The sequence below is a fragment of the Alexandromys fortis genome, unplaced genomic scaffold (assembly GCF_014885135.2).
Source record: "Alexandromys fortis isolate MF-2015 unplaced genomic scaffold, M_Fortis_MF-2015_v1.1 scaffold_19, whole genome shotgun sequence".
Taxonomy (NCBI): Eukaryota; Metazoa; Chordata; class Mammalia; order Rodentia; family Cricetidae; genus Alexandromys; species Alexandromys fortis.
Window position 1 is genome coordinate 13,602,829 of NW_026067890.1, and position 27,673 is coordinate 13,630,501.

Consider the following 27,673-nt stretch of genomic DNA (forward strand, 5'->3'; position numbering starts at 1 on the left):
GAGGAAACCTGAATAAGGCCACTATTTATTTATTTTATTTTTGCCTGTAAGCGCAGCAATTAAGCAAACTAACATTCAGCAGTAAAAGTACAGATGACTGTTGTCGGCCTAACAATCAGGAATTCTTAGACCAGCCATCATAGGCAGAATACTGGGGCTGTTTCTCAGAACGTCCGGGGTGAGAAGAATGCTGCTTTGTTTGCGAGACCTATGAAATTTTCATCACAGTATCAGAATTTTTCAAGCTGCGTGTGTGCTTTGGAATGTTTTGTTTTAGAAGTGGCTGTGTCGGCTTGTTTCATATGCTCTCCTTCTCTCGTGGTATTGTATCGCTCATTCAGTAATATTCCACGGGAGATTTGCTTTTGGGAAATAAAACATTATCTTGTTCAAAATCGCCTCTGAAAATAGCACAGTGGAATCAGTTTTGTGTGTCTCACTAATGTTCATTAGCTATTATCATGAGAAGAAATGAAAGCAAAATGCACTTTGTTCCTTCTGTTAATGCTTTTCCAGTCTAAAGAGATTCTCTCTAGCTTTGGATTTATTTCGCACTTCTCTAAATAGCCGATTCAGAACATTTCTTCAGTACTAGGTGAAAAACTCTGGAGAATTGTCTGGACAGAAAGCTCTCATAGTATGTTCTAGAATAGACTGGAAGATCACATGAAGTTCTTTCTATCGGGTACCAAACATGTGTTATTCTACACATACATGCGAGGTAGAGGAGCAGCGTCGTAAATTAAGATGGTACGTTGGGCTGAGCGTTGTCCATGCGTAAAATGCTCTGACTTCTCCCCCCTGTGTCCCTCACCAGCACATTGCTGAAGCTTCCTCACTCGCTCTGCTGCAGCAGCGCTACTTAGCTCAGGGAATTTATGAGAACTGAATGAGATGAACCATGTTTCACACACAATACTTGGCATACATAACACAAGCTCAGAATTAAGGAAATCGGTTGCCACAATTCCAGGTGTGAGAGAAATGACCCAATTTCACTGAGGATCCACAGGAAGGGCTATACTAGGTAATGCTTGTATGGCTTGGGGTGGTAAAATTTAGAAATAGTTGTGAAAGAAGGGGACTTAATGAAAAGCTAGTTGGGTGTGAGATACATAAAGAACATAAAACACAGAGGAGCCCCCTCCCCATGCAAAATAGAACAGAATCTCTGGAATCCTGTGTTCACCAGCTTCATAGTCCCGTAAATATCGCAGTTGAAGCTGACAGTTGGTAGCGTACCTTTAATCCCAGCACCCAGGAGGCAAAGGTAGATGGATCTTGGTGAGTTCGAGGCCAGTCTGGTCTACAAAGCAAGTTCCGGGACAGCCAGGATTGCAACACAGAGAAACTCTGTCTAAAAAGAAAAAGAGAAAAAGAATCACAGCTGTTCCAATGATGTCCTTACTCTAAATTCAAGGAATATTCTATTTTAAAAGCCTTATAGGCTTGGTTTACTTGAGTGAGGAAAACCGGAGAAAGTTTGGAAAACATCTCTTTGGGGTTGGCTCTCGTAGGCTTGCAGTGATTTGAGCAGTTGTTCTTACATAGATGCTTAACAGCTTTTCAATTGGGGATAAATATTCCAGAAATGTATTTTACTGATATATTCATTTATTTACTTTCTTATTTTGAGTATGTGTGTGGGCATGCATGGGTATGGCATGCATGGGTGTGCGCATGCACGGGTGTGCACATGCATGTGTAAAGGTCAGAGGTCGAGCTCTGGTGTCTCCGTAGCCCTCCACCATGTTTTTTGAGGAAAGATCTCTTGCTGAACCTGGAACTCACAGAGTGCTTGATTTGATGGCCAGGGAGCCTCCAGGATACTTGGGTTTCCTGTACTGGGATTATAGGAGCTCCCTGACATACCTGACTTCTTATATGAATGTTGATGATTTGAACACAAATGCTTTGTTCCTGTAGCAGGGGCTTCACCTGCTGAGTTCCAGCCCTTACATGGTGGCTCCCGACCTTCTGTATCGGTAGTTCTAGGGCATCTGATATCTTCTTTCGTCTTCTGTGGACGACCTGGCATGTAGGTGGTATGCAGATACAACACTCAATACACAAAATAAAAGTTAAAAAATGAGATATTTATCTTTTCTAAGTCTCAAGTTCTTATCTGTAAAACAGAGCACCAGCACTGTGTGTGGCTCAAGATTTGTGTGCACCGTGCTTGGCCGGCAGCATTTGAAACATGGGTGTGAGCTGTTACTGTGTGTTGATGCCGACAGTAGCAAGCACAGTCTTGAAATGACAATGTACAGAAGCTGGCCCAGTGCCATCTTCTGGAATAAACCGCTCACTGTGTATTATAAACGGGCAGTGCTGACCAGAGAGATGGTGATTCCTGGAGAGACCCTGCCAATTGTATTTGTAATCTGAGTTTGAATTCCCCGTCATTGACTCCTCTTCAGTGTTGCTTCTGTAGTGTCTAATCTCAACGGATGGGGTAAACTCCAGAAACATCATTTACTTAAACTCACTTCAACTTATTAAGATTTTTAGTTTGGGGCATTTTTTTGTATGTGTGTATGCATTTTTTAAAATTCTTTTAAGAAGGGAAGAGACGGGGAAGGGAAGGGAAGTATACCACCGTGTGTCCAGGCATAATTTGAAGACTGCTCTGTCTAGGTAGGCAGTCTACTCTTGATCAATTTCTGCCATATATACAATGGTGCTGTTCAAGATGGGGAATAGCAATTTTTTCAATATATTGGATTTTGTATGGATTTTTTGTAATAAATGATCAAGGTTACAAATGATTTTAAAGATAAAAGAAAAGAAACACTTTTGTAACAGGTAATATTGATCTAGTCACCATGTAAGCGCTCTGGATGGAAGTGTTCCACAGAGCTGTTGTCTGTTCAGCCACTTCTTAAATTCCTGATTCCTGAGGGCATAGGGCAGGCAGGGTTAGGATAGGGGAAGGGGAAGGGTTTTTTTCAATGGGCTAGTTGTGTTTTTTAAGATAGTGTAACTTGCTTAAATTTCTTCTATGACATTAACAAATAAAAAGTTGTTTTACTATTTAAAAAAAGGATTTTAGGAACACTGGAAATGTGTGATGTAAAAATTAGCACATTTTTAAAACCCTGGAAAACTCTGCTCTAAACAAATGAAATATTTCTTCTACTATTATGAATTATTATTATTCAGTGACATGACATAGCCTTTACCTAGATGTGCTCCTGTAAGCCAGGGTTTAGCTGTGGACACATGCACTTTTCAGCTCCCTGGGCTTGAGCTGGTTGTACCTCCATCCCGTCCCCCACTACCCCGCAGCCCCCTCTGCCCCAGCATGGTTTTTTATGTTTTTCTCTCTGCATGCTGAAATCCCATGGGTAAGGACACTGTCTTAACTTTTACCATCCCCTCCACAGTGCTTAGCATATTGCTATCCCAGAAAGGGAACTTTTATTTTGTAAAACGAGTGAGAGAACCTATGAATCAATGCAAAGAGATTGACTAAGTCAGCTTAAGAAAGTTTTGAGTTGTGCTAAACGCTATCTTGTGTGGTCAGAGTAGCTAATAGTGAATGGGGGAGCGTGTTCTTCAGCAGAACAATGAGAGCATTCAGCCATCCTCCTGGGAAATGCTGTCTGGACACCAAGAACTAATGAAAACACTTGAGTAGAAGAAAATCCACCTAAAAGATTGCAAGGCTTTGCTTTGAGTCTGCATCTTGGGATTATTGTGAAATTGTATTTCAGGATGAGCTATCCTGTCTGACACGAGCCTTCCCTTGGCCTCCCAAGAAAGCCCTGTAGCCTACCTACATCATCAATCTGTTGTTTCCAGGCGACTGGGCTGAAATGCTAAGATTCTTCTAGACCACAAGACTGGGTCAGCTAGCCAGTGAAAACATGCGCCCCCTTCTCCTTGCTCTCAGCGCTTGGGTGCCATGTAACAGGCAGAAACAAAACTCATGTTGCACAAGCTCCCTAGGGTGCTCTGGCCCCAGCCCCACTCTGGTTCTCAGAACAGTGGCTGCAGTGGCTCAGGTCATGAACTGGTGTACATCTTGGGAGTCTCGTGGAATTTCTGTGACAGCTGAGAAGAGTGTTCTGCCAGGCAGATCTGCAGTTTTGCTGCGATGCCTCTGCCCCTCGTTCCACCATTGCAACTTGGGCTACATTGCAACTCCTGTCTTCTAACTCGCCCAGGTTTCCTTCTTTTGACCTGGCTATTTTACTTAGAGGCAACTCTCCTCTTTTTAGAAGCCAAGCTGAAGCTGAACTGTTTTAGTGGACTTAGAGCACACGATGGTGACTGCTCAGAATCTGCTAGAATCTTAGTCTCCTTTGCTTAAGTGTTTAGCTTACTTATCCGTGTGTGTGTGTGTGTGTGTGTGTGTGTGTGTGAATGTGTGTAGGCACACATGTTTGTGTTTGTGGTTATTAATGTCTTCCTCCATAGTGCTCCACTTTAGTTTGCGAGGCAAGAGCTTCCACTAAATCTACGGCTCTCAGGGCAGCTACTGGCTAACCACTGACCTGGGATGACAGATGTTTGCTACCTTGTCTGGCTTTTACATGGGTGCTGGGGATCTGAACTCGGGTCCTTTTATCTTTGGTCCTAACTTACTTAATTTTGAAATCAACACATTGTGCGTATGTTTATGGGGTCCCCTGTGATGCTGTGATGGATGACGACAGTTAATAATACTGAAATCAGACTTGTTAATCCTTTCCCTCAGACATGAATCATCGTGGCGAAAACATTGAAACTCCCCTTTCTTTCAGCTCTTCTGAGAACTACAGTATATTGCCCTTCTCTATCATCAACCCCCCATTGATGAAGTAGGAGAACTTTTCTCTGATTGAATCTAACTACTCAATAGCCAAACTTTCCCTACCTTTTCTTCCCCGCTCTCCCTTCTGTGATGACTACTGTTTTGCCGTCTGCATCTTTAGTTCACACAGATGAATGGGAACATGTGCTACTTCTTTCTGTGTCCGAATTAATTCTTTTAATCCTCCACCTCTATCCATGTTGTCGCAAATGACAAGAAGTCATTCTTTTTGATGACTAAGCCATACTCTATTGTGCATATATGGAACATTGTTTTCATTAATTGCACATGAGTTGATTGTAGATTTTTAATCTGATACCAGGAAGAACAAAAAATACAGCTTTATGTTGAGTATTTTTCAAAACATGCTCTATTGGGTTTTTTAAAAAAAAATTTCAGAGAACCCTGCATGACTATTACGATAGTGCAAACTCTTTGTGTCCTTAATTTCATTTAGCTAAAGAAAAAATGCAGATTTGAGCATATCTGACAAATATAAACAGCGATAATTTTAAAAATTACATAAATTATATTAAAACTCCCCAAATGAGCTTGGCTGATAAAACTGCCCTGTGGTGACAGGAAAAAGAATCATAACTGTTAGGGGCTACTTTTAAATAGTTCCAAACTCTCATTCTTCTTTGAAAAACAAAACAAAAAACCAAGCCCCCCCCCCCCACGCAACACAGTATCTGAAATGAGTTGTGAGGGATGTCATCATAATGTGGGGTCCCCCTTTTGAAGGCAGCTCAGGAAAAGTACAAGAAAGCTGATAAATGAACTAAAAACTGTAAAAGTTTAAGAGATAATTAGGCAAGATGCAATGCGGATGGACCCTGGGAATGGTGACATCCAGGATCATCCAAGGAGGGAAGAGCTGAGCAGAAACCACCCACGCTGCTTATGAGCAGACCCCCCACCCGCCACCCCACCGTTCTCTTTCTGTCCAGAATGAGCCTTCAAAGGTGATGACCAAAGAGTCGGCTACACATCTGTCCGACTTCTATGAATGTGAACTATTTTTTTTTTGTCACCTTTGGCGTAGTGGGTGGGGAGGCTGCCCCCGTAGAGTCTGTCAAAGATTCTCACATTGCAGGCTTTGCTTTTTCTTCCTGGTCGTCCTTCAGCACTTGCTCTTAGCTCAGCTTTCAACGGGATTGATTGTGACACCGTTTGAAAAGGCTTGAGGGGGTTCGCCTTTTTGTCTATTTCCGTTGTAAGATGGTTACATTCTTGCCCTTCACACAGTTGACATTGTGTATCAAGGCTGCCCATTGTTCTGTCTCGGAAGCGGTGGAGGATGGTGTGCATCTGGGAGCCTAACACAGACCTACCTCTATTTCAAACTCCCAGGCTGCCTCTGGGCACAGTGACTGGTCAACACAGTAGTCAATATTGGTGGAGGTATTAACCGTACTCTTGTTTTTTCTTTCCAAAATAGGATGGGGAGTGTTTGTAGGAAGATGCATAACAGATGGGGGCTGTTCTGCTTTCCTTAGCATTATAGAAATACAGGCCATGAAAGGGGTCCCACAAACTGGTCATTTGCAGGCCATGAAAAAGGTCCCACAAACTGGTCATTTACAGGCCAGGAAAGGGGTCCCACAAACTGGTCGTTTTTACCAAGTTCACTTGAGCAACTGCTTGGCCCTGTGTGCAGTGCGTTTACACATCCAACAACCTCTCATCCCCTACTACTTGAGACTTCTAAGATTTCGTTTTCCCGTGAAGCTTGGTCTCTCTTGGCAGACTGCACGAGTCTTGCAGTCAGGGCTCTGCATGCCTACTGCCTTGAGCGCCGGGACTGAGGCTTGCGCTGCCAGTTTCTCTTTACATGACTTTAGTGCTTCTATCTAATTTTCCTTGTCACTTAGCTCATGAACATTTATTGTGTGGGGAACACAATTATTTACCTAATGACCTACCTGCTCTAGGCCCACTGATCACTGCAGGCCCTTATACCTTGCTTGTTGACGTAACTGGCATTCTTAATGGGAATGATATGTAATGATGTGATAGGTGTCTTTATCACTCGCTCATGACTTTGCTAAACAACAGGGTTAGGCACATAATAAGCACTCAATAAATGCCAAATTGACTAATGAATCAACAAATAGCCAAAGTGTGCTATGTCAGAGACATAGATGAACACATTTGTCCTCCCACAATACTAGGATTTGTCGAATAACAAACAATAAAGTCACAAGGTACCGCCATTTAGCTGACAGCACTTTGCCAAGCAGTCAGTCTTTCCTTGATAGCCAAGGCAAATGCAGCATCTTTTGTTCCAATCTTAGTTTACAAATATTAACGCTCAGATCACACTTTACATGCCACATAAATGTATCTATACATTTTATAGGATGGCTAAGACGGGCTTAGAAGGCTTCAGTGGAGTTCAAGAAGTCTCAGAGAGATAGAGAGGTAGATGCTAAGGAAATTGATGGGGATGTGAGAATCTTTGACGGAATGCAGCAATGACCCCAAGATGAGAGTGTGCTGGAAACACCGCCTGCCGCCACCACTACTACTGCTGTAGAGCCTGGCTGTGGGGTCAGAGTTGACAAAAGAAGCAAGGTGCAGTGGGGGCTGGTCCTGGTGAACAAATGACCCCACAGATGACAATCCCAGTCACCTGTGCCTGTCGTGAGGCCCAGCCGAGCTGATGCTCTGGGATAGTTGGGACTCCTCAGCCAGTCCTATTTCTTGACCTGCTCACTTGGTGCTCAGATGACAGGTGGGTGGGCCTGTTGCCATAGAGATGTTAGGTGTCTCTCTCCATTGTGGCCAAGTGAAGGAGGATTACGTTTTTGTCAATCTGGTAGGTCTAGGTTCTTAGGCTAGGTTTTTCCTGTCATGGTTTTAATATGTCCAAGAGCTGGGACAGTACCAGTTTACTGTGATGAATTTGCAGGGTGGCACCGTCCTAATTTTAGCGATTTTTTTAATGCTCAGCGCTTTGTGAGGGGTTCTATACATATGATGGTGTCCACATGTCCACCAAGGAACAGCATCATCTTCTCTGTCCTAAGTGGAGTTGTAAGGTGGCCTCTCTCAGGAGTGGCAGCTGAAGAGTCACCGTTTACAGCATATGGAGTAACTTAGGGCAGGACACGGCCTGGTCCCCACAATAGATTCCAGTGGTTCAGGAAAATTGACGGTGCAGCGAGAAAGCACGTTCTCTTTCAGTCAGACTTGTATTGTGCAGTCCAAAACAGACGCTGTTTACACAGTTTCAAACACCTGAAAAATCAAATCCATGCGACCCTTGGCAATGCAGAGAGATGTTTAGAGTATAGACATGTTTATTATGAATGCTTAAATATTTAAGTTTTACATTGTCAGTCAAAACACAATGTTATGGCAGTTGTCTGGGCTTCAAGTAACTAGGTCAGCAGGGCTTTGTCCCACTGACTGAGTCTGGATGGGTTATGTAGAGGGTGAAAATATACACAGAAAATGAAATCTACATTCAAATTCTTAATGTATTTATTACCTACTTTACTTTCCTCTTTTCCTTTGAAGTTACATTTTATTAATATTAATGAAAATCTTGACGGGAGCTATAACCTAAAAGTACGTGCTTTTTCATGACTGTAGAGATCTAGCAACTGAAAACTGAAGTTTTATTTTTTTCTTTTATGTATTTTATCATTCTTTTTAGATTACGCAACACTAATCTCACTTTTTTCCATCAAACATCATTCTGGTCACATCTTTACTATAATCCAAAATTTATGAAATCCTTTTAATTCCTTTTGTTCGTTTGCACGTATACCTGAGTTGAAAATGTTTCCCATTTTAAATTATATCCAGACCACTAACTTAGTATATAGTTTATTGTAATCACTCAGGGTGTGATTCGGTCTCTTGAAAACTACATTGTAAAAAACAATAATAAGACTCACAGTGACTCTCTGTTCTAGGGAGTTGGGGCGTTCACTATAGATAGTAGAAGGCAGTGAGTCGAAGTCCAGTGGATTGTGAACGGCTTCTGGGCTGTGGCAGTCCTGACCTGATGCTGTGGGGTGCTATTGACATCTGAACAGTACTATGACTACTCAGAAGGCCCTTCTCTGTCACTAAGACTCTCCATCATCTTCATGACATTGTATTTTCTGTATCCTGTGTTTCTTTGTCATGGATTCATATGTGCAAAAGTTCACGAGACATTACCATCTTAGCAAGTTGCTTCGAGGAGTATGTAACAATGTATGAATTCACTTTGGGTTTTTTTTTTTACATCTTTTTTCTTTTTTTCTATTTATTAAGTACTATTTTCAGGTGTAGTTATTGGCGTCATGGGAATAACATTGAAAAACTGGTAGATCCAAAAGTGAACAGCAAAATAATAGACCCTTGACAATGTAATCTGTGAAAAGACACAGAAGGATGGCGTGTTCCCAGCCTCTAGGGAATGCAACCAGGAAAGTTGTGATAGCATCTTAGCCTCTCTAAGTTACTGCTAGAAGGAGCAGAGGCACACAGATCATCTGGACCACACAGACAGAAAAGGCGGCAGTGTTGTGTGAAGGATGCGTCGTGTTGCAGTTCAGAGCTCAGCCCTCTCTCTCTCTCTGGCAATCAGCGGTGAAATGATGTACCATGAAGCCGCAGTCCAAGGGGGCACTTATTAAAGCAGATCTGCTGAACTAAGTGTTGTTCTTTTTTGAGCCAATACTCACCAAGTGGAGCAGCCTGCTCAGAAGATGAACCTAGATTCCTCCTGATGGTTCTAATGATGCGCTATTCCTCTTGATCCCCATCGTGGAGCTTATGTCTGGTCTTTCCAAATCCTACAGTGATTTCAAGGGAGGAATTGCCCCAGAAATGGCAGATAGGAGTTAGATAGTATTAAAGGGGCTTATTTCTTCTGAGGCAAGAGAACAAGGTCTTAATAGGTCAATCGGTTTCTCCCCCTTCTCTAGCCCCTGCCTGCCTTGCCCTCCCCCTCTCTCTTGTCCCTTTTCTCCTCTCTGCTCTTCGCTGAGCCCCTCTTCTATCTTCTTCTTCTACTGTACCTCGACCCCAGTCTGTCATCAGAGAAAAGCTCCAGCTGATAATGCCTGTTTGCAGGTACCAGCAGTAAGACATAGAGGAAGTGGAGATGAAGCCATTGAATCTCACCCTGTGTTGCTGCCTTAGGACAGCCTGCGGTGGGGGTAGAGCTGAGCAGGCTGGAGCTTTATGTGGGCCCCCTATAGAGTTATGCAACTGATGGAGCACATCTGGCCAAGGACTAGCTTGGCAGCTGTGGTGCCGATTGTGACATCAAGTATTGAGAAATAAGACATCTTGGTGAGGTTGGGGATGTGCAGTGGTCATGGTGTTTGTCATTTCAGAGTCTTCAAAGGTTTCAGGAAGAAGCGGGGGGGGGGGGGGGGGGGGGGTGGTGGGGGGGGGGGGGGGGGGGGGGGGGGGGGGGGGGGGGGGGGGGGGGGGGGGGGGGCGGGGAAGCATGCAGAAGGGCCCGCAAGCTGAGAATGTGAGTGAATCTGTGGTACAGACCTCGGCAAGGACAGCCATGGTGAAATCACTACCAGTCACCAGAGAGACCCATGTTGATGCTGTAATGGCAGAGAGCATGAAGTCCCACCACCTGGGACTTCTGGGATCTGTCTGGGCTATATTCCACTCAGGAAAGAAAGCCTTAGTGATAAGAATGACTTCAAATGCCCGCCAAAAGGACAGAAAGACTGCTCGTTGCTCTTGGGACGCACCCTGCGGGAAAGACGGAAGCCGAGGCAGCCTGCAGGGAGGAGAGCGGTAAATTGGTGTCCTGCTTGAAGAAACAGCAGGTGGAGCGAGGTAGCACCTTTCCTCTGGTAACTAAAAGCGTCAAAATTAATGAAATAACCACATGCCGGCACACGTACCAGGACTAGAAATCCTAGCACTTCTAGCAACAAGTTAGTTCGTGCACATGTTTTGCAAAAATGATGAGGGTCATGTGTGTTAGTTCTCACAGAACAGGGCATTGGCCATCTTCAGCTGTTGTCACCTCTTTGATTCTCCTCCCCCAAGGAATCAGACCATAGCATAGAAAAATAAAACCCTGCATGCCCGGGAACGTTAATATATCATTGACTATCGTCAACTGTGTGTTCAACAAGACGTTCAGGAGTAAAATCTATAAGGATTGTTAATTCATTCTAAGAAGAAATATCTACTTAACCAAGTGTGGCTGAGGAGAGCAACTAAGTAAGAGCAAAGGGACTAACTGATGAGCAGTGAGGATGCTGGGGGCGAGAGACGTTAAAGGATCACAGCGTCGCACGTGTAAAGCAAGCTTGTCACATGTGGCTGTCCAAATACACCCATGTCAACAATGCCCAGGTTGGAGAAGTGAAGCATTCCTGTCCAATTACTTCTTTCCATTTCCTAGATTTTCTATGATATAGTTACCTCATTTTTCTTTAAGTATGTGCCCTTTGATGTTTATCTGTTTCAGGTAAGTTCGTGAGGCAAATAAATAAAAATGTGTTTTCAAATCTTCAGAAGCCCGCCATCTCCAGAGCTCCCAGCCAACGCCCTCCCAGGTGTCCCCTGTGTGTCCCAGAGAAGAGGCTAGGTAACTACACGCATCTCATTTTACGCAGCTCAGCCTGCTCTTCTTGGGATCACGGTATATGCTCTGCTTCCCCTTCAGCTCCATTTCCTTGTCACTTACGTCACACGTGTGCGCTGACATTCATCTTTGGGCTTCAGCAGGCTCAGCTCCTGGGACGCCCTTCGTTGATTGAGTCCCAGATGCTCTGACTTGAATAAACAATCTAAAGTTGGCATGAAAGACAACCAAATTTTTCAAGTAACTAAGTACTGTTCGCTTTAAAGAGCCACCCCCTTTGGATGTTTGTCGCTTTCTTGGAGAATATAAAAATATTGAAATTTTAGTATTGAAATATTCTTAGAGCAGTTAAAGCATCAAGGGAAGGGGTTACTTGTCTTGTGCAGTTAGCCACAGAGCGTCCGTCTCATATATAATCTCACTGTACACTGTAAATGGCTTCCTCAACCGCGAGGCAGTTTTGTCAAAATACAACCTTGTTCTTGGTTTCCTCGTCATCTGTAGCCTGTGCTTGTGTAAGATTAGAAAGACCAGGTGGCCCGTGTCTCTGGATGAGCAAGCTGAGACTCAGATGAACCACATTTAGAGGGAATCACATAGCCGATGGAGTTGGGATTAGACAGTAGCCCAACAGACGCCCATTGAGTTCATGATAAGTTTTTTTTTTTTTTTTTTTAAATCTTCAGTCATGCATAGGAAGGTATCTGGTTCACCACAGTAGAATTAGAAGTTAACTTGTTTCTGACAATTTGATAACTTTAAAATTTTTACGTTTGTTTTTCCCCACCCCTCCACCACCCGCCTTTTAGCTTGCCTGTCACAAATGATCAATCTGTTGCGAGTGCTGGTTCCCTAGACTAAATATCCCACTAACTCATTACTGGCGCTTCATGGTCGCATTCATCTTCTTTCAGAGGCAGCGATCCGAAGGCACTATTGAGTTTGGGAGGCCTTTAATATGTCATCAGGCCTTGGGAAAGGGAAAGGGCAGGTGTCCACCTGTGAAAAAGCAATAATGGGGGGGGGGATTAGTTTCCCAAATCCAGCATGGGGCTTGCTGTGCTGGCCTGCATCCAAGCTACTGAAGTCCTCCACAGCTGGTCTTGGGGAGCCACCGAAAGCTGTGGGACAAGTCCCCGCGGGCTTCTGGGTGTTGAGTGGGAGAGGGCGACATGAACTTGGGAGCACAGGTTTTGAGTTGGGCGTTCCTTTTGGTCTATCCAGCTAAAACATACTCAATACTCAATGTCGGCTCCTCTACCCTAAGGCCTTTGGCTTTGAGATTGGCCACTCCTCTCAGTTTTCCTAGATGTACTTTCTGTTGAGCCGAACTGGGGAAAGTTTTCACCTTCCTAATCCTCTTTCTTCCATCTCTTCCTTCTATTCCCCTCTGCTTCTTTCCCTTCTTAAATCATTACCATAATCTTGGCTTCCAAACAGGCAGCCATCCGCCAAAGGCAGTCTCACGGGGACCAGATTACTTTCATGTGTGGCCTAAACACGGCGCACAAACTACTCCCTGGAAAAGAAAACAACAACTTTGCCCTGGAACATGAAGAATACATTCTCCTGTAGGGAAACTATTCTACTATGCTTCCCCATGTCCTAAATGGCCGTCAGTGAAACCAAATGGAAGTTCCTTTCTGGCAAGAGAACTGTCCACTGGGGGGAAAGAACCTCCGTCGTGTTCTAATTTTAGAATGCTGTAAGGATAAAAATATTTTCGCCATTTTTTTTCTCTAAAACCCAAAGACTTGTACTATATTTGAACTGAAAGATTCCTAATCAAAACTGGAATGGTAGGGGACTGGGTGGGAGCCATGGGTTCTCTTCTCATTGATTGTACGTGCTCAAAAGGTGTGGACATTTAAAAACACACATTCTAAACATGATTACTATAGTGAGTCAGATGAAAGAGCTTGTTTGTTTGTTTTTTTGTTTTTGACAGGGTCATATTAAGTAGCCCAGCCTATCACAAAACTCCCTTGGTGGACCAGGTTGGTCTCATATGCAAAGAGATCCACCTGCTTCTGCCTCCTGAGTGCTGGGATTGAAGGTGTACAGAATCGCACCTGGGCCTCCAAACTTTTTTTTTTTTAACCATTAGTGGTTTTTTTTTTTTTTTTTTTTTTTTTGCCCATAGGGTGGTCTCATGTGACCTTGTACCTTAAGTGACAGGAGGAAGACAAAGACCTCAGATGCCCAGAGGCCTGTTGGGGTTGGGAGTTTGGTATCTCTGGGTTTCTATGTGACAGGCCACACCTGTATGCAGGGGAATCCTGAGAAGATCTCCCAAGCACTGTGTAGGAGTAAGAGTGTCGCCGTCTGGGAACTTCCAAGCGACACAATGGGATTAGCTCCAGTTTTGAACGCATCCTCTCATAGACACAGATTCACAGACCATCCGTGTGCTGGCATTTCCCTCGACTCTCGGGCTCAGAGATAAATCTGGGGGGCTCCCGGTTCTCACGTGTGTGAACAGTAGCTGGAGAGAGACTTGTAAATAAGTATACAGTTATGGCGTTAAAGAACTCCACTATTGTGGGAATGGGGGCGGTGCTGTTCTGAATTTTTACCAAGTGGTATGTTATAGGCACTAGTGGATCATAGATGTCATATGTCAGACAGGCTGAGGGTTGGGAATTTGAAAGATATTCTGATAGGCTAAGCACTCCTTTTAGTGCTTGTTTTGTGCAGAGATCCAGCAGCTCCAGGAAAGTGGCAAGCGTGGTCATTATATGGGGGCGGGGCCTGGGTGGGTGTATTCTCAAACTGCCTAGCAACCAGTGCTTTAGGGCTGACTTTGTGACAGACAGCTCTGGGTTTGGTCTTCATTTACTCCATTTTTTTTTTTTTAAGAAAAAAAATGAGTGTTCAGGGGCCAGGGAGAATGTTCAGGCAGCAAAGTGCTCGCTGTGTAAGCATGAGGATTAGAATCTGTCAAGAAGAGCTGCATGTGGCCGTGTGCTCCGTAATGCCGGAGCTGGAAGGCAGAGACAGGTGGCATTGGTGGCACTTGATATTCTGGCGTAACTGGTGAACTCCAGGCAAATGAGAAACCAACCATGTCTCCACAAACAAGGCGGATGCCTCTTGAGAAGTGGCATTAAGGTTGACCTTTGGTCTCCACACTGACATGCATGTGTACCCAGACACATGTGTGCATGTGCACACACCACAAGGAGGGACAGAAACGGAGATGGAGAGACAGAGAGAGACATCCAGACATTTCCATCACCACAGGTCCAGCTTGCTGCTTATTTTAACTTCACTGAGTAAGTTTCTGCAGCTGTCACTGGGGCTAACATCCGATGATCTGTGTGTCACCCTCGGGCAGGTGGGGCGCGCAGAGAAGACTTTGATAGGATTCCGCTCAGCTCCAGGCTCTGGGTTTACACAACGGACAGCGCACGCGGGTTCAGCACTACACCCAACACTACCAAGGGTGGCCATGTGCTGCTTTTAATCCGATCAAATCGCATCTCATCATTGATTGCTGCCATGACACAATAATAGTAAAAAGATCCTGCCAGGCAGTGACTCCTTCTAATCAGACATTTTAAAGAACGTCTTGTCAATCATAGTTCAACATCTACTCCCAGTGGCCAAACCGGAGAAGTCTTTATATGAAGACAGAAGTTGTTGAATAGTTACCTGGACCTGGTTTCTTCTAATTAGTGGTCAGTGTTTGAATATGTTACCTAATAGGAGAGTTAGGGTGGAATTAATGGAGTTTATCCTTGTATGTGAATACACATTGGGAAAGCGTGTAAGGACATTGCCAGCCGTTTGGCATTATTTTGTCACTGCAGCAATATTTCGTAGCACCGTAAACACAACAAGATGTGTGTAAAAGACAGTTGTTTACATTGTTCTAGAACACGAAGTTGCCCCGTCCGGTTATAACTTCTGACCAAAGGCCAACTGTTGCTCATTACAACTTGTGACACTACTGACTCCAAGCATCCTTACTTCCTCGGAGCCTCCCATCTCTCCACGAGGGAGCGGAGTGTGTCGTAAGATCAAACAACTGGGCTTCATGGTTGCGTATACCCAGGGGGAATGATTGGGGCTCCAGAGGGATTTGGGCGCCTGCAATCATAGCCTGAGCACTTCCCCTCCTCAATCCCTTTGGAATTTCTCAGCTGCAGCCATCAGTCCAAGGGGTTAGCCGAGCCAGCGGGAAGCGCAGTATAATTGCTTCTGTTCATCACCACACCCTACTTCCGGCCACAGTCCTGAAAAATCTAACGGCATTGTGAGCCCCGACTGGCTTTCTGACTACTGCACTCTGCTGCACCACCTTTACCCGTTCCTTCCTCAGGCCCTGGCGATCACTATTACGCCTGTAGAATGAAAACACTTGCCCCTTGGCCAGAATGTCAGCAAACTGACCTGGCATTTGCATGGGTTACTACTCTTACAACCACACTTAACTGGCATTTGCATGGGTTACTACTCTTACAACCACACTTGCTATCTGCCACTCTAGACAGCAAGTGTGCTTGTTTAGTGGAAATGGTCTTTGTTTATCCAAGAAGCGTGGTGTTCGCAGGTAACACAGAGTTCTGGATAGTCCTTCCATCTTGCAGAATACAGGCATACAGTTCTGTAAAACTCAACAACAGCAAGGTACATGGAGTCTGGTTTTCTAGCCAGGATTCTGCTGTTTCCTTCTTTCAAAGATGGCTCAAATCAATATTTGTAGTGGAAATTCTGAATCAAGGTACCATGTGTCGGTGGAAAAACCTGAAAAGATTTCATGGGTTACAATTAGATAGGAGGAAGAGCTGTGGAATCTCAGTTGATCTGGTCTCTGTTTGGGGATTTGTTGTTTTATATACTGGCTAAAATATTCATACCACTCAGTGGGTAGAAATTCATAACCGTATTCATGAAACTGACCTCCAGTTTCTCTATATGCCAAATATATAAAAAAAAATAGTGTTCTCTGAACAGATGCATTTTTTTTTTTTTATTCTAAAGGCTGGTGCCTCTTGTCTTACAAAAAGCTCCATGCTCTGCAGGGGATTTAGTTGGTATTAACATGCTAATGTTCTCTTACTGCTTCCAAGACTGACACCTGATGTTTGTGTAGATAACAGGGAAGACTTGTTGAACTTACTGGTGTGTACACCTGCATGTACTGTTATCAACACTTTAATGTTACAAGGCTCTAATTTGGAGATGGCCTGTTGCTGTTTGACTTTGCCAATTTGCCCCCCACCCTCCGGCCATCCTCTAAACCTACCATCTTGACTCACTTTGTCAAATATTACCTTCAGTACCTTTATTTACCCCCTCCCCCTTCCTTTTATCATCACGTGCCCCGGCTTCTGTAGAAGACTCATAACTCCTTGCTGCCCTGTTGGGTTTTGTATCATGTGACTTTCTTGAGGGCATCATCCAGGTAGCCGATATTTAGTTCCTTCCTGTGACTTCCCAGAGAATTGCCTAATAGCTTCAAGTTGAAGGGTTCAGGAACCTCTGCCAATGGCACTCATCCAGCCCCATTGCAAATATAAGTCCTTTGTCAGTGACTACATGGTTAGCGGCAGTGCTCAGGGCTGGCTGTGTTTGTTCCTTACTCTGGCTGTCTCATCCCTTTGCACACTGTTTCTGGGTCGAGTGAAGAGGTCTCCTCTCTGCTGTGCTGCTTCTCCTCTGTCCTGTGGGTGACCATGGTATGACCATTGCCATCTGCATCATGAGGCCGTTAGGTACAAGCTAATGTTATTCTTTCCGTCTTCCCAGGAACAAGCCAAACATTCACGTGCAGTGCTAATGGCATGAGCCGCTCACACTTTGACTCCAAATGTTTTAACAGTCAAGACTTGCTTTTGATATGCCCATGTTTGTTTTAGCATAATATATTCAGAGAACAGTAACTTCCAGTCAGATGTCTAGAGGATTTATTATATTCATAGCGATCCTTTCTCACGCTAGTATTAACAACCGACTTCAAAGCGTACCAGCAGAACTTAACAATCCCATACTAATGATTGTATAATGAGGTGTCTGCTCATGGGAGCAGACTGAACCTGATCAGGTCATGTATATTCACAAATATGCATGTGGATGGGATATAGGTCATGTCAAAATGGATTAAGTTCCCAATTTCTTCATTTTTGTTACCACTCAAACAGGACTAAAGATAAAAGTATATGTGAAAATGTATCCTATTGAACTTAGTTTACACACTAACTATTTAAGGAACTTAATGTGTATTTTCTAATCATCTCAATTATGGTGGTTTCTTTTATGTTTTAAAAGATACCTAATGAACCTATTTAACACTGTAGTTGTCAGTGTGAGCCTGGGAGATTGAGGCCTAAAATGAGGCAGGACAAAGGGTCATGTAATAGCCAGTTTTATTCAGAGCATCAGACAATTTATACTCTGAGGTTTAAGAAGAGTCCCCTGGAGTAAAGTATACAGTCACAAGGACAAGCTGCATGTGGGAAAAAACATGATTTTCCATAGAGGCACATGAATAGTAGCAGCTGAGGTAAGCTCACGCCTACCTGCTACGCCTGGGAGGAGCCTGAAAACACATTCTAAGAACAGTTCCGGGTTTTGAAGGAGCTGAGGCCACAAGACTCTTGTTTTCTTGGCGTTTCCTCACAAGTGCTTAGAATTCCATCCTTGGACCATGTTCTGACACCTACCTATTGCTAAATTTAAAAACCAGGAGAGAGAGGGAGAGAGAGAGAGAGAGACAGACAGACAGACAGACAGACACAGAGACAGCCAGACAGAGAAAGAAACCTCAAACACCATCACATTCTCTTCTGTATTTATTGTCATAACATTTTCTTTACAAGTTTTTTTCCCTCTGATGTCACAGGGCATCATAGTACAAAGGCCTAGTTAACCTGCTCCATTTTCTGGATTGTCTTATGCTAATCACGTTGTAAAAACAAAAGAACTCAAATTACTATCTCCCTCCATTGTGCTTCTGGTTCATTCTTTCTGTTTACCAACCCTTTAAAACCTTTGTCAGCTACCAGAGAGTCTGCTAAAAAAATGCAAGCTAATGAGATCATCTAATTCTTCTTCCTGGAACTTGGTAACGAACCCTTTTAAAAAAACCCTTGTTAGGTGGTACATAATCTACAAAGACGCACGCCTGCTTCCTGCTCCTCTGCCACCATGTCTTGCAGCTTTCTCCCCTGTGGCTAGAAACTCAAAGAAACAAGCTGCCATGATAAATCCCCTATAGGATCACGGGGCAAAGCACTCTGGTAGCTTAATAATGAAACACGTTACGTGTGGGGACAGAATGATAGAAATAACAACTGCGCTCCGTCAGCCCCGTTCCAGTCAGCGAGCTGCTGTCTTTCTACTGGCGGCTCCATATTTATTATCTGAAGAGCGAAACACCAATCATTTACTGGAATTCCATATCTGGATGGAAAAAATCTATATGGACGCCCTAGAAGTTTGCTTGCACTGGACTTAGGAATCTTTCTTTCATTTGCATAGTCATTTTTAGTATGTTCTTCTGAGTCTCCAGGTGTCGTGTGTGTGTGTGTGTGTGTGTGTATGTATGTGTGTGTGTTCCTAGCTATACAATCTATAAATCCCAGTTGATTCTGGGTCAACATGAAATGCTTTGATTAACCTGAGGTTAGAACTGAATGGCTGGTTGGAAGTCTAGGAGGTTGGAACCATTGACCTCCATCTAAGAGAGAAACTGATCAGAAATGGAAGTCCTCTCATAGGAAAGCTGTGGGAACTACACTTGCCTCAGTCATGGCAGGTCCCCTGCATTTATTTATAATAATAAATAATATATATAAAAATTACATATTATATATTACATATATTATATTACATATATTAAAATCATGACAATTATTATATCTCTGCTTTATTTAAAAATGACTAGCTAAAGCAAGAGTCATACCTCTGATAGTTTTTAAAAAAAAAACATAATTCCCTTTGCCAGAAAAGAATCATTGCTGTTTAAGAACTCACCTAATAAGTATGTTCTGGAATAACTGTTCCATTTTCTTCCAGACCAACGACTTTTAGAATGGTTTGGATGCTCCTCCAGGAATGTATTGTATTTTACGTGTAAAGGCTAACCATGCCTTTGACCTCTCAGCTGACTTTATGTGGTCTGTTGTTAACAAATCTACATTTATTCACCACCCAAGAGGGTTCTTTCCTCTCTCTTCACACCTTCTGTGGGTCGCATTTGTTTGGGAAGGTAGAGATCAGACCCAGGATTTTTTGCATGTAGGGCAAGCACTCTGCCATCGAACCATATACTCCCACGCATTAAACAAAACAAAGCAAATAACTATCTTCAGTGAACACAATTTATATTTTAGGTTTTAGAAGTTTTATGTGGAATCATCAAATTTTTCCTATAAAAATTTGAAAATAACATTTTTTTTAAAATCCACAAAATTAAACATTGGCTTTTTAAATTTTATTTTAAAAAGTTCTCTAAGCACTTTGAGAGGACTACTTTTCTAACCGTAAAGGACCATTTTACACTGTAAATGTTCACAACTTATTAAAAACATATGACCTACTTAGAGCATAAAAATAGAAGCTCTGCAGCATCATGGTGGTTGTTTATGGCTAAAGTACAGCCAGTTGCTGCGGATTATACTCTAATCCTAGCATTTAGGAGGCTGAGGCAAGAGGACAGGCATTTGTGGCCAACCTGGGCTAAGTAGCATGCACCTTCCAAGTCAGTCTATATAGCCAGACACTCTCTCAAATGCAAATCTAGCAAAACTACCCTAAAATACAGTGAGCAATTGTACTGACAGATTATTGATTTATATATTTTTCTTAGTCTAACAATGTATAAGACTAGAGTCCTGGTGGGACAAAATCTAGGGACGTGAATACATGAGTAATAAAAGAAATGTTTATTTAAATGTTTACTTGCAATGAAGTAAGCTAGCAGGTACCAAATAGACCAGGGGTTGTATTCTCTAAATACGAAACAAGCAGCTCTGGGCCAATTGCTAACGATGACATTTGACTGCTCACACATGGTGATGGGGCAGAGAATAAACCTTTACAGCCAGCCTCTGAGATACAAGGAAGGATAGTGATGAAGTGAAGCATCCTGGGACATTTCTGCGGGTGGTCGTGTCCAGCCTCTCAGTCTGTAGAGTGCAGGGTTTAACAATGATCAGCAGCAGGACAAGCCACAGGTCTGAGTGTGGAGTGAAGGGTGCACAGAGAAGATGGTGTTGGCTGTAGGGGTACTTGTACACAGAGCGCATACTAAAATCTGGAACTTTCTAAACTTGCTTTAGCTGGTAAACTTCTGACTCCAAACAGTTGCAACCCAGTTTGGCAACCAGGGTGCTCTGACTGTCAAGCTCAGTATGGAACTGTTTAGGTTGCGTACAAGCTCCTGAGTATGTTGACACAAAGACATTTTATGATCATAGAGGGCATGCATTTTAGGCAGGCATTTGCTGTATAAACCTCTTGATTCTATTTGTAGAACAATAAGCTTTGGGCCACCTTGAAGGAATTCTAGGAGGCCTGAGCGGGGGGGGGGGGGGGGGGGGGGGGGGTNNNNGGGAGGATTCTGAAAATGATCTGCATGTGCTTGTAAGGTTAATTCAAACATCTGAAGGAAAGCCTGGTTTAGGCTGCTGAAGATGAAGAGGGTGGTACAAGAAGGATGACCTGCCATCACCTCGGTGGACAGGCAGGTGCTTCCCTATCAACAGCTGCAGCTGTCAGAGTGCTAGTCCAGGGAGGAGCACCCCAGCGTGTCTGGAGGAGCACCCCAGAGTGCCTAGAGGACATTCCAGAGTGCCTGGAGGAGCACCCCAGAGTGTCTAGAAGAGCATCCCAGCATGTCTGGAGAAGCACCCTAGTGTGCCCAGAGGAGCACCCCAGCATGTCTGGAGGGGCACCCCAGAGTGCCTGGAGGAGCATTCCAGCATGCACTGATGTCTCCTCCAGGCCTCCCTACTCCCACATGATAGTTGCAGGAGTTCTTGTGCATCTGAGAGCTACTGCTTACTTGTTTCCTCTCTGACCGGCGCTCAGTCCCCAGTTCTCCCCTTTGCTTTGACAGCTTGGGCAAGGAGAGTGTGGCATGTGTACATAGTGGAGTATTACCCAACTATCAAGAAGAGTGAAATCATGAAATTTGCAGGTAAATAGATGGAGCTGGAAAGAAAATGATACCGAGCGGCAAACACTGCCGCTTCTCTCTCATACACAGAGCTTACCTGCACGTATTTTATCTGCATATTTAAATTGGAGCATAAGTTGAGGGGGAAAACTATGGGGGGAGGGATTTGGGGGGCATGTGAAGGGAGGAAGATAGTGGAGTACAGGCGAAATGAAAGCAGGAAGGCGAGGAGGAGACAGGGAGGCTTAGGCAGGGAAGGGTGTGGGCGAAATCAAGGAGTGTAAAGGACAGGGCTAACCCAAAGGAGGAGCATACAAAAATCCATTCAGGAGACCACAACCTGGTTGTTTCCCAGTTGTGGGATAACAGAACACAGGTAAGAAGAAAGAAGAGGAGCAATAACGAGGGTTAAGAGATTCAGCAGGCTTGGGGGTGGTGAGTTAGGGAGAGAAGAGGGGAGTGGATGGGATAGCTAAAACTAAGGGTGTATGGAGAAGCCTTATGGAAGCCCAATTATTAAGCTAATTTCAAAATAAAACATTTAACAGCAAAAACAACAAGAGTTTGGACAGCATTATCCTTTATTATGGGTGGATAAGGTCACTACCTTTTTCAGTTCCCCTTCCCCACACCCTTGGGTTTTTGTTGTTGTTGTTGTTGTTGAGACAGGTTTTCTCTGTGTCACCTTGGTTGTCCTGGAACCTGCCTCTGCCTTCTGAGGATTGGGATTAAAGGCATGCATCACCACTGCCCAGCTTCTCAGCTCTTACCGTGAGTTTGGTCTGGGAATTTTTATCTTTCTTGCTGCTTTGCAGTCGTTCATTATCCGGCTCATCTCTTCTATTCTGGTTTTCTCTTTTGGGTATGATCTTAAAATCAGAGGGAAGACCAGTGTTTTTATCTGTACATTGGATTTCTTCAAACTTCGGGTTACTTTTTGTCAACAAGATATGTAGGTGTTGTAGAGAATTTTGTTCAGTCCTCTAGCTTGCTTCTCTCACGTAAGGAGTCACTCACTCTAGGCTTTTCCATCCAGTTATTGTTATAATATACTCTCTCTCAATCCAATATTTTTCATAGAGTCAAAACTTATTTTAGACTCTCACCTTACAACTTGGTGTGACTTCGCTGGCTCTCAAATATTATGATATCCTTCATAGAACTCTGTCATCTTCAGCGGGTGCCATCTTTGAGACATCATCCTCTCCATTACCTTTTGTTCCACAGTCGCTGTGACATTTGATTGATTTCTAGAAGATTTGTGATTGAATATTCGAAGAAGACATGTTAAGAAATAACATGACTCTGGCTTTTGGGTGTCTCCTGAAGACAAAGTTTGCTTCTTTGATCACTTTCTTAACTTGCGAGGATTTCCTTTTAGTTTAGATTCTCTTCAAAAAGCATAATAAACTTACTGTGTTAGCTTCATGCACTTTACTGTTTTAAGGGAGCATCTTCGTAGAGAAAAGAAAGTAAGCTAATCCCCAGTAGATAAGTTAGTTATTATTTATTGGCAAGTGAGCAGCCAGTCAGAATGTCTCTGATTGTATTTGAGCCTCTGGTCTTCCTGACGCTGTCTCCTTACCTTTGAATACTAAGTTTCTTCTTCTATGAGTTTAAATGTGGATTGTTCTTGTTATCACTTGAATTATGCATCAATTCTTAGAACTTTTATATTCCCTGCTTGAAAAACAGTTAGTGGCTCCTAATATTAATCATGTCAGTCACACATAGGCCTGCTAAGTTTCACTGGTTTAAGTGATTTTATACCAAACATCTGAGTTCTAATCTCAAGGCGTTATAAATCCTGGAGTCTGTCAATACAAAGGTCCATGTGTGAGTTTGGGCAAGTGTATAAATATATATTTGTCTCATAAAGGAAGGTCCTATCATGTTTGTTCACTTATTTGATTTTCCTGTCCCAGTCCTTGGGAATGAGTGTGCATGAATTCTCCTCTTTTTCTAGAATACAGAAAGAAACCCAAAAGCCTACTTTTGGGTTTTTGCTGTAAATCTGGGTCTCCTAACATCTTCAGTTGATTTTAGGGCGTGATTATATATAATTATTTTTTACCCTGCTATCAACACAAATGGATATACTTCCCTGTGTGAGGCTAGAGGAGAAGCTGGGTGGCCCACTAGTGTTTCCACCACTCATGGTAGCATCTGATGGGATGATAACTCAGACTCATGATGACAGTCACCGTGTCTCTGGAACTTTCTGGGGTTTAGAAGCCATGAGCTCTACTCAGCAGTTCATTTTTTTGGCAGCAGGCAGTACTCTGTTTTCCTTGGCTTTTTCTCCCAGCAAGTATTATAAGCCCTCTGTCCTCGCTGCGGGCTGATTACTCTCTTCTGTTCACTGGAGCCATAATTCAGTAGAAGCTATTTTTACCTCAGGACATGCAGATAGAAGTAGTGTAATTGAGAACATTGTCTTGAAGTGAAATTGGCTAGAATTTGATGCACTAAATCTGATCTAGTCTGGCTTGGTTGTCCTTAGAGGCAACTCACTGAAATAAAAAGGTCAAGGATGTTTTTTGTTTATTTGTTGTTTGTTTTTCTACTTTTTGAATTGCATCACCATTGAGGCTAACTATTCATTAGGAGATAATGATTTTGTCTTTATAGAAAAATCAAACTTAGAAGTGACCACTTACATACACACAAGGCATTTAATGGGGGTCATTAACTTATTCAGGTGATATCAAGGAATTCCATTCCATTCACATTTAACAGAAATATCTTTCAAATACATTCCTTTTTTTGTGTATGTGTTTAATTAATTGCTATCCAATAGTTCCAGAAGAATCATGTTGAACCTGACTGAAGATAAATAATAGTTATTTAGATTTGGTCCTTTTTGAGACCTTCAGAAAAATGACACCTCAACTCCTTGCTTTAGCAAATCTTTTCTGTATTGATGGTATGTAAATGGAATGAGTAGAAATTCTGATTTTGTAGTGTTTTGTGGTAGATGATTGTCTAGACCAGTGGTGGGGATGGAATAGAGTTTAGCTGTGCTGGAAGAGTTTTGACCTTCACAAACCCTGGGTCCCTTTCCTAAATCTGGTGGTGCAAAGCAGGGAGTGGAAATGGAGAAACTATGTAGCAGCCATTATACAACCAGTAAAAAAAAATGGAACTATACTACAAATAATCTGTTATATTTCAGGTCCTCCGGGGAAACGAGGGAAGAGAGGCCGAAGAGGAGAGTCTGGTAAGTGACTGCCTCACGTTACTAAAGTTCTGGTGCAGGAGTTACGGTTTCTCCCCTTAACCAATGGTACTGTTCCCTTGTTGGAAGGTGTGCCTATGCTCGGCAAGTCTAGTCTAGATTTTGAATTTAAGAATAGACCCTAATATCAACAAACTCTAGGAAGGAAGTATTGGCAAACTGTTGTTCATTGTGGTAACTACAGACTCTTCCACCCCTGTTCTAGCTTGCTTGGCCATCAAAGTCTACCTGGCCTGTGTTCCTTGTTGGGGTTCTCACCCACACATGCTATGACCACATCGCCATGTGTCCTCTCTCTGGGTGACCAGCTGGGGGATATTTATCTGTCTTAGCACTTTAAGGAGGACATCCTGGGAAGCTCTGTTATTTTATCCAGTGGGCATAGTGTGTCATACTGCTCTACTGTTCTTACTGACTCTAGGGTATCTCCTGCTACAGCCACGGAGCTTTGATGGTTAGAGCAGTATCCTTAGTCTCAGGGTTTTCGTGATGTCATTGTGGAAACAGGGCAGTTGATTGATCTGGCCATGGCTTTTACAATCGTTTCTCCCGATGCTCACTTCAGTAGCTTGTGCTTTCGGGACAAATTCCTATAGGTAAGGTAAAGTAGAAAAGGCCAAATTAATATTTCTGAAATCAAGGTATAGCAATAAGGGAGGTCAGTTACTGCTCTTACTCTAAGAAGTCTCGGATTTTAGACGGGTCAATAGCCATGAGCCGTGAGTCATGAGGACATCAGGTCTTCCTTTCATGGTGACTCCAGCTCCGAGATGGGATTCTCCACTCTCTGGTGTTAGTTTTTATCAATATTTAAGACAATGACTGACCGGTCGTTGAAATAGTGGAGCTGTCGCTGTCAGAAAGAGCAGGCAGTGGGCTGAATCTGGGATATTCCATTTCCCCACGCCCTTTCAGAAAAGATGAGAACATGAAAGGGATTCTGAAAATTCATCAGCTGGGGAGGGTGGCTGCTGGTTCCCAAGTATTCTCAAAAGCTGGCCTTGGGCCACCCTGAATCTGGATGGCCGGGCAGAGTTTGTAATAGAGTTCTTTAAAAATTAAACGTTAAGGTTAGCACGCAAAGCAGTGGGACCCGTCATTTTTGTATCCTTATACATATGTGTTATGACAGTTTGTTCCCATTTGTCTGACTCCACCAATCCCTACCCCACCTCATGCTTCCTGCACTCCCACTGGTTTCCCTTCTCCCTCCTCCCCAAGTAATCTTGAGGGGAAAAGAAATGATAAAGCAATCACCAAAGTAATCTTCTTCAAAAGATTGAGGGGGGGGAGATGAAAATTGAGTACTTGTGCAAAGTTCTATAGACAAGATAAAAATCACCTTCCAAATGCCTAGTCACTGAGAGTTGGCGTTTAGAGCATATGGTGCGTGAAATACAGAAAAATGCTCTCAGTTTTCGCCCGGGCTCTGGTTTAAAGAAACCTAGAGAGTTGCTAGGCCTGGGCTTTTACGTATCAGGGGAAGCATTGAAGGAAGGACACTCTTCAAGGAAAGCCTTTGGCCTATGGTTGGCTTTGCTGATCTAACTGTGTTGATCAAGCTCAGGTTTCTGGAGTAGCCTTCAAACACAGTCAAGGTTCTCCTGGCTCGTATTTTCCTTAGACTCACATGTATTATGTAGTTTTATTTCAAACTCACAGGTCTCTCAGATGCACATTAGTAGGCTTTGGAGAACCTGACAGTTTGTCCAAATTCTATGCACAATTTGTGTTTGGGCATAAATTTATTTTTTCTGTCATCTCCAAGTCTGTGATGTAAAGAAAACATCTAGGAATTACTGTGTTGTAAGTCCCCTTTGTATCCTTAGTATTGTGTTGGTGGTTATCTATTAATTAATTTTAACATTTATATTCACTAATTTCTCTTTCTCTCTTTTTCACCCCCCCCAGGTCCTCCTGTAAGTATAGTCTGATGAGTTCAGCTCTTTCTACATTAACCAGGATCCACGTATGTTAAAACCTCGTTAAAAACAGATATGGTGGAAGCTTCATTTAGGAAAATGGGATTGACCTTTTACGAATGTTTAAATGCGGAAGATGATTTCTTTGCTAGAATATTTTGGGTCACGTGCTACACTAGAACGCAGTTTTGGGGGTGGGCTTTATTTTTTTTTATGTTGTCATACACGGATGACTCTCTTGAGACTTCGGGGTAACACATGAAGCCCCTGGTTTTGAGTCTTTTTTCCTGGAATCCTGAGGTTGCTTTTGCATGCAGGCCTCCCAGCTATTTCACACTTCTTTTTCCATCTGTTTAAACTCGTGGCTGAGATATTTGGACTTGCCGGTCCACCAAATGTAGATGGCAACATGATCGTGGAAGCGATACCCCCTGTGCGCGGCCCGGGCCGGGTCCTCCCTTCTTAGGCAGCACTCCCTTTGAAGTCTGTTGGAGCCCTGCCTGCATAAGGAGCCTGAGACGCGGCCCTTGGAGAGTTTGTGCTCCTTTCTTTGCCTGCGTAGGTCATAGCTATGGCATTCCAGACTGCTTTGCACTCGCAGGAATAGATTATCTTGTCAGCTTTGTGCTCGATGCATTTTTTTGAGTAATATCCTGGCTATCTGCTGTCTGACCCCCGTGTTTATACTGCGCACCGGGCCTTTTCAGTAGCAACCATCGTTAGCCTTGAGATAGTTTCTCATCCCAGACTCTACACTGCCAATTTATCTGAGGCCAGCATAGTCCAGGGAGAGGGATTAACACACACTTGTTGACTTGTTCAGAGGAAGCATTGGCTTCTAAATATCTTTTGCAGTCTTCCTGCCATGTTCAAGGATGGGCCATGAATCACGTTTGCGATCATCTCGCTTCCGTGACTGACTTATCTGCTCTTGCTCAATGCTAAGTAGACAGCATGGCCCAGGTCTAGAAGCCTTGACTCTGCCTTCATATTTAAGTGTCTGCCTTTAAAACTCAAAACA

General features: G+C 43.4%; 1 protein-coding gene across 2 annotated transcripts in view; it reads left to right on the plus strand.

Moving 5' to 3' along the window:
* Col25a1 (collagen type XXV alpha 1 chain) overlaps positions 1–27,673 on the plus strand; it is a 373,530-nt gene that overhangs the window by 155,443 nt on the left and 190,414 nt on the right. For both annotated transcript variants that reach the window (XM_050126611.1, XM_050125851.1), the window contains exons 3-4: positions 24,668–24,712; positions 26,642–26,649. In XM_050126611.1, the coding sequence (XP_049982568.1) occupies positions 24,668–24,712; positions 26,642–26,649 (53 nt within the window). The remainder of the gene's footprint in view (positions 1–24,667; positions 24,713–26,641; positions 26,650–27,673) is intronic.